Genomic DNA, 13,003 nt, shown 5'->3' on the forward strand with positions numbered 1-13,003 from the left:
TAACATTTTAAGCTAAAGACAAATATTTCCGATATAAGGAAACCTCTCTAGCCCTAATGAAGGGGTAATATCACATAAGGAAGAACGTTACCTACACAGGTTCATATAAAAAGAAAAGTATATGCTTTGGTAGCTTGTTCTCTTCCAGAGATCGTAAACAGTCTAAGACTAAAGTTAGAACAATTATCTGTACGACAAAAAGATCACTTATCTATAAAACCTACGTGTTGCTACAGCATGCAATAACATCACAATTTGCAGTGTCATGCTGCTTTCAGTGCATGACTTATAAACATGGTATCATTTTACAAAAGAACAGAGTGAGAAAGTAATTATCTTCAGGAGCTTCCTATATTAGTAATGTCGCTAGGAGGAGAACATTTCCGGATAGGTGAGACATCGCCTTACAAATGTTCATATCTGTTATATCCATGTACGTCGGGAAAATTGACCATAGCGTTTATGTTAATTGATGATGAAAAGAGTATCATAATTAACCCGCAAAACTCATACACATTTATTATCTTGTTGTCCTATCAGCATTGTTTATAAAGCAAAATATTGAATATGCATAAACCTACATAACACCTTTATAAAGACAGGAACTACTGTTTTTTTTCCTTAGAAGTGTTACATACGTGAATTCTTACCAAACGTTTGTACAGTTACAAAAAATAAAACATGATACGGTGGTAAGTTTCATTCACTTTATTCATCTTAGGAACACGGTAAATAAAAATCTTCGTTGAACAGTCAGAAAAAGTTGGAAACACATTTAGACTATTCACAATTCATACCGAATATCAACTTAGTTATTAACGGAAAACACATAACATCACAATACAGGAACAACTAGATTAAGAGAAGAACCACATTTTCCCAGCTTTCTGAATCTTTTCAATACATTCAAATACAAAAAGATCAACATGATTATTTTATGTACACTGTAAGAGAGGTAACCCGAATGTCATTTTCCTATTCATATGACAAGGGAGATCATTCTGATATATCTCCTCCGTTTTACAATTATGTCCCTTGAATGAAATTAATGTCAAGAAATGCATTGTTCTGAACAGAAATAGATTGATCTGACCCACTTACTGGATAAGCACTATCTGTTTTAAGAATTTATTTTTATGATCATCTTTTTTTAATTTCTGAAACAGAAGCTTTGAAAGGTAACTATATACATACTGTAAAATATATACAAATTTACGTCACAGTTAAATCATCTGTAGTTATTGCAACCAGTTTGCAAGTACGCAACTTTGAATTATCAGTTGAAAAAACAATGTATATGTTTATAAACTTTTAAAATCATACACCATAAACAATTCCTCTAAATGATATTTTGAGGTAATTAACTGGCATACTGTTCAGTATTTATAAGATTTTAAGGACATGTTCGACTGAAAGTTCGTTTGTAGAAGAAAGATTTGCTGGTATTAACGTTCACATAAAACAACCGCTTGTTAAGATATAATACAATGCCAAAAACAAGATTTTCTGAATTACTTAATAGTAAAATTTAGATATCACGTTTATCGATACAGACTGACAAAAATGTCACCAACACGACAATGCAAGTATTAATAAATCTTTTTGCAATTCGTGTACATGTCCTCATCGAAACAAACACCTGATTACATATTTTACTGAGTATAAAATAGTCAATGTTAAAAGTTTAAATGAAAGTAATTCACTCCACTTTTGATTTTATTCTGGTTAGGATGCCACAAAATGTTATTTTTATTTACCTTTGATAACTCATTGCGCTTATTGAATGCAGTGGTAGTATGGAGAACTACACTTTTTATAAAAAATACTTTTATGCAGACATTCAGATGTACACATCTTGTGGGATGGCGTGATACTAATGAATCAACCTAACTGCAGACAGTGCCACGATATGTATTTATATCTACATCTTCGATTCAAGCATGGTCTTTAGCTTTTTATAAAATACTAAGTGTTTTGACAGCTGCATAAGCTTTATGAACAAATCGGATCTTTTTGTCTATTTCACACCCTTAACACGTTTCCAGTACTAATAGACAAAATTTATGTTAATATGTAAAACATCTAGAGCTTTCTATTTACTTATGTATTGCATATATTTCATTATAGAAACCGTTTTAGAATCGTTAAGACTTAAGCATTGCACACAAACTCATATTGTACTTTGTACTTGAATTGTTCAAGGAAGAAGGGAGACTGACGTAGTCCTACATCGGTGGAAGTTTCAGTGTAAATGATAAATAAACAATATTTGTAGACAATATAAGTTAATGAATGAAACGATAAAAATAATCTATGACACCATTCGTTTTAATAGTCATTTTTTTACAATATCAACAACACATTACTCGCGCATTTGCGAAACAAATTAGTAACATTGATATATACATATACAATTATACTGATTAAACCAACATAAAGTGTATGAATACAAACTTAATAAAGTCAAATTGTAATGGAGATTATGTAACTAAGTTAACTTTTCCATTTCTTCGAAAAGAGAATACACATAAACAGCCTGTATCGTTGGCCCCTAAAGTGAATGTATCTATGTAAGAGACTGATAATTATATTGGAAACAAAATACCGCATCAACACGGTGCTGATGCATACCATCGTTGTGATCGTTTAGTAATAATAGGTGACTGAAACCGTTGAGATAAATAATGCAATCGTCTGGTACCAAATTTGAAACCAAACACACTTTTTATTCAAAATGTTTGTGGAATACACGTCGCTCATCCGTGCTTATCATACTCTCTTAAGCTTGCCTGTGTCAACTTCATATACCTACACTCTCCAATTTTCAAAGTATTTATATACAATGTTGTTCGTGAATAAGAAAATTGTCATTTTGTTTGCAACGTTAAACGGATAATGAACTTAAATTTCAATTAAGAATATTAAAATCAGCATTTGTATTCCCCGTAGGTTACGTAATTGTAATGAAAAAAAACCCATTTCTTTCTAATAAAACGAGGTTGATATTAAGACGACACAAGTAGAACGGTCGATGTAAAATGGAATGGGTTAGGTTTAAGTGTTTCAGCAGAGTATAAGAAGAATATCAGACTTTTACTTTCTTCACAAACAATTTAACGTGACGCAACGTTTCAAGACCGACTGACCACTTTGTAAAGCTATGACTGAGTGAGCGATTGTTTTTACTTGTGCAACGATGCGACGAAATTGTATATTTTCATGTCACTATCCCGTGGACGTTTCGCCTAACGATAGGGAGCGTATACCCACTGCATCATATATGTAATAGGTAGGTTGTAGATTTAGCCCCTAGCCGGTCTTAAAACGTTGCGACACGTTTAATACTTACATTGTGTGTGTAGAAAGTAAAACTTTGATATCACATATTGCCAAACTGATTAATCTTATTGAAGATATAAGAAGAATGTTTGTGATATCAAAAGTGACTTTAACAAACCACTTCCAAAATTACGTCAGTCGTGTTGTTTTGCTGATATACGTACGTCAATATACCAAACCTAATCTATAATGCTGCTGTATAAAACATATATGGTAAAGCATGCGACACAATAATTTATGTCCTCGTAATACAAATGGCAGCTCCTTGTATTTTTACATTAACTCGAGCTTATGATACCGAAAAAATACAAAGAAACCTTATTAACCATCGTTACAAGATGAAATAAGACAAACTCGTATAAAAAAATCATGATGATCTATCGTGGAAGTAAGTGTGGTATAGGGATTGATGGCAGATACGGAAAAGACAGTCTTATAAATGATTTAATCTCCACATTATAAAAACAACCATAGTGACAAAAAGAATACAGAATACGGTAAAAATAGGATACACCATTAAACAAATGCATATATTAGATAAATTGTTGAACTTGAATAAACCCTAAACAAACTGATCGTCATTATGAGGTCCCACGTATTCTCATACTTTGGAATGACAATACCGAGTTTATGCCAGACCATTTAAATTTAGTCAAAACGACAATTCGATGAATTCAAAGCATTAAGTATTAATAAATGTACACACCTATCAAATCATTAACACACACACGTCTCCCTTTCATTTCATCTTTCTTTTTGTATCACAAATCTATATTTGCTCCCCGATTTGACATTCATCATAAATGATATCTTGTGTTCATGATTAAATGCATACTGATGTCATCTGTAAGACATGTATCTAGTATGTACAAGGAAAGTAGAAAATTAAGCAATGACGTTCACGTTATGATTTAAGTTGTTAGCTCTGTCGTGATACAAGATGGTAGTTTTTATTGATTTATCCACAATGAGGGCGAAAACAATTCACAAATGTTGAGGTTGCAATAGGAAAAAGCGTTATTTTTCCAAACAGTTATTTTGAATAATGCCGCTCAGGATTAAAACATCTTTATACATTTTCTACTTTGCCAAATATACTGTCAGACTGATCAGGGCATTCTAAAGTAGTTTTTTACAGTACACCACAGACACTAAAGCAACATCACACAAATGATATAAAAAAAAAACTTTTTCTTTGTGCCTTCACTCTTTCCCTCAGCCATGCACATTTCTTTCATACATATGCTAGAAATAAATGGAAATATCAATTAGCTGATTTTATCATCGTAAAGTTTACATACGTACCATTTTACATATATATATACATAGATTTATATATATATCATTTATATACACACGTGATAGCTATCGAAATATAATTATGATTCCAAAATATACATTACACTTTCGGCTTTACTGTTCCTAATCCCCTCTCTGCTATGCACAATGAGATGAATAAAGGCGTTATGGAGTCCTAATCTTATGTACAAGCTGGACATAAATATATATATATATATATATAGATTATGTGTTATGGTATGTACACAATGTACTGTTGCTTACTAGCTGGATCCGGCCAAGGGTGCATAACTGTGTTTAGAATTGGGAGGCGTAAACCGGTTGTTTCATCACATTTTGATCTGTTTTGTTACAAGTACATGGTATGAACTAATTCTAATCTTTTTGTTGTTGCAGCACAAATACTGTTTCTCATTATATAATTGTTTCAACAGCAAAACGTATAACAAAACTTATATTTAATGTTATGCTCTTGCTCAGTTATTCCTACAGTAACTACATAATAAACTAAAAAAACACTTTTCACTTGCAGATCTGGTATCTCAAAGAAATCTCATATATTTGATAATTATAAAATCTGTGATACGGTGACTATTTATATAAATCTTTTGATTATGCAACACACGTTTCAACAGGCGTCGTATGGTTGTTGTAAACATGTGGCAACATTAATATAAGACTTTCATTTCAGTTGGTGTCAAGTGACATTTATATACAACTATTCACCCTAGATGGTTTATTTTATCATATAAAGGAATTGAACCTTTATTTTTTCAGACAATACTATGTGTTCACCAAGCCAGAGTCAAATGGAACATATCTTGTGTTTTAGCCAGTCTATTTTAAGCTGAAGGGCTTATACCATAAGGCACTTCCCGATTATTTAAGCGAGTCACCACCTATAATGACTGATGTAAGAGATAACTCCAGATAAGGAGACAGTGACGAACAGGAGGATCGGGACATTTAAGTTCTCTCAAATATGATAATTTAAAATTCACTGTTGGGATTGCAGCTATTTGGTTTTAGTATCGTAAATGGCATCTGCGGTTTGATGAATGATCAAAAGTGAAATCATCGCCACTTGAAATGGTTGATGTATGGATGAGCCAACAGCGTTCCCGTATCATAAACTAGCCAACGACATCACACATTCAATATGGCAGACCAGCTGTCATTGAAATTATGTGACACTGAGGTACATATACACTACTGTAGCCATTGCTACGTATCGGTATCACTGTAGTCCACATGAAGGTAACCTCCCTCGCCGAACTGAAATTCTTTTGACGGCTGATTCGGTGACTTCTTCATCTCATGTAATGTCAACATGCCGTTTGGCGAGTCCACCTGCACCTCCGTTAATGGGCAATGCGTTATATGCCTTTTCTTGCACTTAGCACAAGTCCGTTTAAATTTAGGCTTTTTAGAAGATCCGTGACAGCGGACAGCAAACATCAACTCATCTGCCATCTCTGAGCATAAGGATTGCTGCAATGTAGCAAGATAACACTTATAACATGAATAATTCTAAAACCCAAAAACTAACAAAAACTTTTTTTTTTAAAAGAAGAAAAACCATTATCTCCATATATGAATTTCACAACTCTACTTATAGAAATAGGTGGGAAAATGGAATAACGCTTAAGGAGACATGTTTTTGATGGTACAGTTTAGATGAAAAGCTTTGACCCTTGAGGACCGTAAGAAATGTTCACTTTTAGATTGATTGTCAGTTGCAATGAGTATATCATATTAATCTAGTTCCTTTACATCTTTCTTACACTCTGCAACGAATGCTGGGGCATGGCTTACAACCAAAATATATGTGGTAACAATTATATCACAATATTGTTGATAAATAAAAGTTGATATGCAGTCAACACAATAAAGCCAGTGGTATTTTTAAAAGTGTGTTTTATAATGTTAAAAGAAATTAATATTTATTATGCAACGACGGTTCTAGAATAGCATCCATGTGTGTGGGATGGAATCTCAAAGACCTAATTAAGATCTTCGAAACACCTACTGAACCATTTCAATGTATGAAACATCCACAGTAGTAAAACATATTTTTGTCTCAAGGTCTGTTTGATTAAGAGTGCACGGAGTGCTAAGTCTGACCTCTTGGCTAGTTACAACGGCAATAAATGCAAATAAGTAATATCCTATTAAACAAACCGATTAACCGAACATAACACTTCAAGTTGCAGTAAGGCATGCATATGACATGTGAGCTGTTTATTGGTATGTTAAGCCTCTCCATCTCAGCTCGCATCGGCTGATGTCAATTAGGTAGCTACTGCTATAGACCATTAGTGACTGTCTCGTTTTGTAGATGGACCATATTTCCAATAAGTCTTGGAAAAAACCCAAGTCATCTACGCTGTATATCGTAGAATTACATAAACACTAAATATGCGAGTTAATAATTTGAAAACAAGTACAGTGCTATATAAGTTACGAGGTCAAACGTTTACGATATTGCCCACAATAGTGAATACTATCTCTATTTAGTGGTCTCGTTCCCTCCTTCTCCCCCTCCTCATATCAATACGATCTTTCCCTTTCCCTTCAACAACGACGAAAAAACCCGACAGAGCCTTTTATAATAGCGGATAGTAGCTTTTCAAGCCGTTGAAACCAGTACAGTTTACAGACATCTGTACGTGGTAGTAGGACACACATAATTCTGACAGTGGATCGAGAAACAATAACTGTTCACATTTCTTGCAACGATACAAATAACAAACAAGAAGTGTTCACGTCTTTGGAAACGATTAAAAAAATAAAAACTTTATTTGGCATTGATGAAAATAACAAGTGTAACCGTTCAAGCCTGCGGCAGCGATGCAAATAACAAACAATAACTGTCCCAGCCTGCAGCAGCGAAAAGACAAATAACAAAGATAACTGTTAAAACCTCTAGCAATGATAAGAAACCCCAAATAAAATACTCAAACAGTGCCAACGCAAATTGAAACCAATTGCTGTTCAAGCCTTTGATATCAATACAAATAATCAACAGTGAATGTGTATTCCTTTAAACGCTATTAAAACACATTTGACTGGTCAATATTTATGCAAGTGTCCATATACAAATATTGAACCTTTGGACAGTTATACAATAACAAGCATTTATTCTTCATGCTTCTGACAGCGATAGAAATAATTCACAAACATTTAGTGTTCAAATCATAGACTGTGATGCAAATCACAATACATAATTAGACAAGACGATAATAACAATACCGATAACAAAGAATACTCGACATGTTGGAACTAATACAAATCAATTACAACTCTCTCTGCCTATGATTGGAATTAAAATATGAAACGAGAATTTCAATATTAAAACCGCGATATAAATATAAAAAGATACCTAATCAAACAGTTGACAGCGGTACAAATTACAAGCAAAAGCTGTCCAACACTTTAGAAGAAAATACAATTAGCAAACCAAGAATAAGGAACAAAAACAAAGAGGTTATGTCTAGTAAAACGCATACTATTGGATACAGACAATCGATACTAACACTCAAAGCTGTAGACCAGAGCTGTAAATATAAATTCCCAACGCTGTTGATAAATATCGAGTTGATGATGGTCAACATTCAAGACACACCATATTTTTTTATATTAACATATTGTTTAATATGTTTTTATATGACTGGGGTTATCAACATACAAACAGTACGATGTAAAGGGCAATACTATTGTGCAGTATGCGTCTCGTTATCCCATTCCGCCATATGGTGTCCCTGTGTTAAATAGTACGGCCTATGTATGCTCGTCAAACCTATATATACCGTTACAGTTGCTAGCTTGATGACAGTTTTTGTTTTATAAAAGGCCATGTTTGCATTCACAACTGTTATTATTGTTTTTAGAAAATAATATATCGAAGTCTCTTTCCCAGATTGTTTTGAAAATGAAAATGACGGCAATGCTCTTTTATCTTTAAAATTAAGAAATACTGCCATACTCAACTGTTTTAATTTACACTCGGTATACAAAGAATGGAATACTGTCATACGTTACTGTTAAATTTACACTCTGTATGTAAAGAATAAAATACTGCGATATTTAACTGTTTAGAAATTACATTCGAGATACAAATCAACTAAATTTATAAAATCATTATTGCATTCCTTTAACACTTAACAGTCTGTTTGAAATATTTTTTATATATCTGATATATAGAAATCAATTAAAAATATCAATGTTTCAAATATCTATTCTCTTATTATAATACATATGTTGAAGCCATAGAAAATGAAATATAAATGACCTTCGTTATGCTCCACTTTGATTTATATACAAGTTTCATTTTGATAATGTCGTAATTATAAAACAAATATATACAACCTTGGTGATAAACTGCAACGTAATGTTTATTGCTGTGATTTGCTAAATGTTCCCACTTTAAGGTAAGGGACGCTTCCTGTCGTTAGGAAATTAGGTATTTGCAACAGTGTAATTGATTGAACGAAATAATTGCGAGCAGCCTGGCCTGCATTAATTAAGGACAAAGAAACGATTGTTTCGAGTAATAGTATATAAGTAATACCATCGCTTAAGTAAATTTTATTTCTATTAACCTGGCAAGCTTCCCAATTATCACTAATTGATTTGAAGACAACGTTTGTTTTACGAAAATACTTAACTGAGTTTAGACGTAACGATGACTTGCGACGACACAGGATGCAAAAACAATACTCCTAACATAATAAACAAGCAGGCGTCAAATGCCCTCACCCCTGTACCTGCTATCATCCTCCCTCTAATTTCCCTCCTCCTGCTATTCCCCCTCCCTCACTCCACCACAGTCGACACAACCGTGCCACTAATATCACCACCTCCTCCACCACAGCAACCACCACCGAAATTGAAGAGTCTATACTTTTAGTCTTTAATATCTTCATGTAGAATAGGAAAAGCCTCTCAATTAACTTTAATTATCATTTCGATAAATTGCCAAGGTTCACTTTGCTTCCAACATAGTTAAGACTTATACGATTATACCACACACTGTATGCTTGTTTCATCACAAACTGTATTCCCGTCATCGGACCCCAATCTCTACACAAGTTATGGCGATCAAATTTATGTTATAAAAAATATTTTGCTATGATAGTTTTCTGTACAAGTTCATAAATTCATCTTTGACTATTTGCATACATCATGAACTGGTATATCATAATTTAGATATAGTTATTTAAACACGGTTTATCATATATACAATTTTCTAGCTTGGTCACCTTATTTCATTACCAATATAACATTTGAATATACAATGTAGGATTAAACTCATGTCAACAAACGAAAGACGGAAATTGCTTAACACAATCTATACTTGGAAGTATGATAAATGGTAGATTTAAACTAAAGCAACATGGAAATACAGAGGTGTCAATAAGATCGTAATCTAAACTCAACATCGGTATAACTAGGGCAAACTGTAAACGAAGCAGAGAGTGACAATGCGATCCTTGAAAAAATACGTGGCAAATCGGACCAGATGTTCCGGAAATAAAAAGCGTCTTTTGCTTCAGCAACGACACTCGTCATTTAAGAAATGCTGTCACGTCCTCAAAGTGTGACCAACGGTATTGACAAACAAGAGGCCCAGAGTATTGCTAACCTGGAAATGTTGGCAAAATTGAAGTTGGAATAGCTGGATGTTGCTAGTAGTGTACATAAATTACATGGTTAGTCAGGGGATATATTTATATGAAATTGGACAAAATCCTGTCATTTCTACAGGAAAAGGAGGATTTTGAGAATTTGCTATGTGTCCCCTATTCCCGCCCCTCTGCCCCCAGGGGGTCAGATCCACCGTTGATACAAAATCAGATTGCCTTCACCCTATGATGCTTTAGACCAAATATGGACATAATCCTGTCATTCTCACAGAAGAAGAATTATTTTAAAGCTATTTTTCTATTTTCCCTATTTGGTCCTGCCCCTCTGCCCCTGGGGGGTTCAAACCCACCAATTATACAAAATTGATTTCCCTTCCAAATAGGATACTACTGTCCAAATTTGGTGAAAATACCTTCATCCCAACGGAAGAAGAATTAATATAAATCTATTCCTATATATCCCTTATTGGGCCCCGCCTGCTCCGAGTAGGGTAAGACCCACCGTTTATACAAAATTGGTTCCCTTCACCGAAGGGTGTTTCAGTCCAAATTTGGACAAAATTCTGTCATTCCTACAGAAGAAGAAGGCTTTTGGCGAATTTGCTATGTTTTCCCTATTGGGCCCCGCCCCTCTGCCCCCGTTTATACAAAATTAAGTCCCCTTCACCAAAGGATGCTTTACACCAAATATGGACAAACTCCTGTAATTCATACAGAAGAATTTTCTAAAATTTGCAAAATTATCTCTATTGGCCCCATCTCTCAGGCCCCAGGGCTGTCAGACACACCATTTAAAAAACCATTGATTTCCCTCCCATAGGATGCAACTGTTCAAATTTAGTCAAAATGCCTTCATCCTAACTGAAGAAAAAATGATATTAAAGCTATTCTTCTATATCCCTTATTTGACCCCGTCTCTCTTTCTCCAGGGGGGTCAGACACAGCGTTTATACAAAATCGGTCCCCCTTCAGTCAAAGATACTTCATACCAAACTTGGACAAAATCCTGTCATTCCTACAGAAGAAGAAGAATGTTCATGAATTCGCTATGTTTCCCCTATTGGGCCCTGCCCTTCTGGCCCTACGGGAACAACACACTCACTGTTTATACAAAACTGAGTCGCTTTTGCTCAGGGATAATCCAGACCAAATTGGAAAGAAATCCCTTAATTCCTGTGGAAGGAGAAGGATTTTAAAGGATTACCTCTATTTCCCTTATTGGGCCCCGCCTCTCTGCCCCTAGGCAGTCCACGCCCACCATTTATACAAAATTGAGGCCCCTTGGCCCAAGGATGCTCCAGACTAATTTCGGATCAATCCTTTAGTCCCTAAGGTAACAGAAGGATTTTAAAAGTTTTACCTCTATTTCCCATATTTGACCCCGCCCTTCTGCCCACAGGGGGGCCACACCCACGGTTTATTTAAAATTGAGTCCCCTTGGTCCAAGGATGCTCCAGAATAAATTAGGATAAAATCCCTTAATTCCAACGGTAGAAGAAGGATTCTAAAGGTTTTACCTCTATTTCCCCTCTTGGGACCCGCTCCTCTGCCCCCAGGGGGGCCACACCCACGGTTTATTCAAAATTGAGTCCCTTGACCTAAGGATGCATTAGACCAAATTCAGTCAAAATCTACTCGGCCGTTCAGGACTAGTAGCGTTTTACTGGACGGACGACGGACGCTGCGGTATGGCATAAGCTCACCATGGTCCTTCGGACCAGGTGAGCTAAAAAACGACAAAGGACACTGATAAGCATAACTAAAGGATAGACCTTCATCAAACACAGAGATATAGAATTTTTTTTTTTTTTTTTAAATACAACAATGAAATCGTAATGACGACTATTGAACCTTCCTATATCCATCATAACCCTCCATTTCTGGAATTCCTGTGTTGTTATGAAAACCTTGTGAGTAAATTGGTTTGTCAGCAGTCGACAGCTGTCATCGAAATCATTATATTTGGAGCAACTTCTAGATTACCTAGGCAATTATAAACTAAATCACCGTAAGGTAAGGGTGTTATTAACAAGAAAGGGAAAGTTCACGATAAGACACTCGAAATTGTTATTCTTTTCGTACAGCTTGGTAATAAGCCGTCTTTCTTTCCCTTTTTCCTATGTTGTAAGTAAAGATCGAGGAAATTAGAATCTGTAGTGTCCTTGATTTCAAGTTGTAGAAGGGTATATACTTTTAACGTGATCAATATATTTTGATATATCTGAAAGCAAAATCGAAGTTTTTTTTGCACGGTTTTCATAGTACTGCTTCTACTCTAAACACAGAGATAACGTCAACCAGGAACGCAATCATTCCTACAGTATCAACCTCAATCACTTATACCTTGGCCTTTGTCGTATTTTTTCCAAAGATTACTGTAAAGAGTGGCGGACAAGTTAAACGATCTAATAGATGAAACGTTTCTGAGTTGAGGATGTTCGATATTTGACAAAAGCACTTTTAAATTCTTCAAAATCGATCTCCCATGCATTCCACTTCTGGTGTCTACATAGTTAAAATACGTGTGTGACCCTCAATGTTTCGTACTTAGAATGGTATATATTAACCAGTTTGTGCGAATACGAACATAGCAAAATATAAATTTTAATTATTTAACAACAATTATGAAATAAGCTATTTCAACTTATATTAATCAATCTTGTTGGCCCGGATGTTAGCGCGTGAGGGTCTTAGTGTGTGTGTGTTGGGGGGGGGGGGGG

The 13,003-nt window shown here is 34.8% G+C and overlaps 1 protein-coding gene across 1 annotated transcript in view; it reads right to left on the bottom strand.

Moving 5' to 3' along the window:
• Window positions 1–6: 6 nt before the first annotated feature.
• LOC110456459 (glutamate receptor ionotropic, kainate 2-like) overlaps window positions 7–13,003 on the bottom strand; it is a 209,590-nt gene continuing 196,593 nt past the window's right edge. Inside the window, exon 14 of the mRNA XM_021507236.1 lies at window positions 7–6,129. Within this exon, the coding sequence (XP_021362911.1) occupies window positions 5,863–6,129 (267 nt within the window). The 3' untranslated portion in view covers window positions 7–5,862. The remainder of the gene's footprint in view (window positions 6,130–13,003) is intronic.

The sequence above is a fragment of the Mizuhopecten yessoensis genome, unplaced genomic scaffold, assembly GCF_002113885.1.
Source record: "Mizuhopecten yessoensis strain PY_sf001 unplaced genomic scaffold, ASM211388v2 scaffold8745, whole genome shotgun sequence".
Lineage (NCBI taxonomy): Eukaryota > Metazoa > Mollusca > Bivalvia > Pectinida > Pectinidae > Mizuhopecten > Mizuhopecten yessoensis.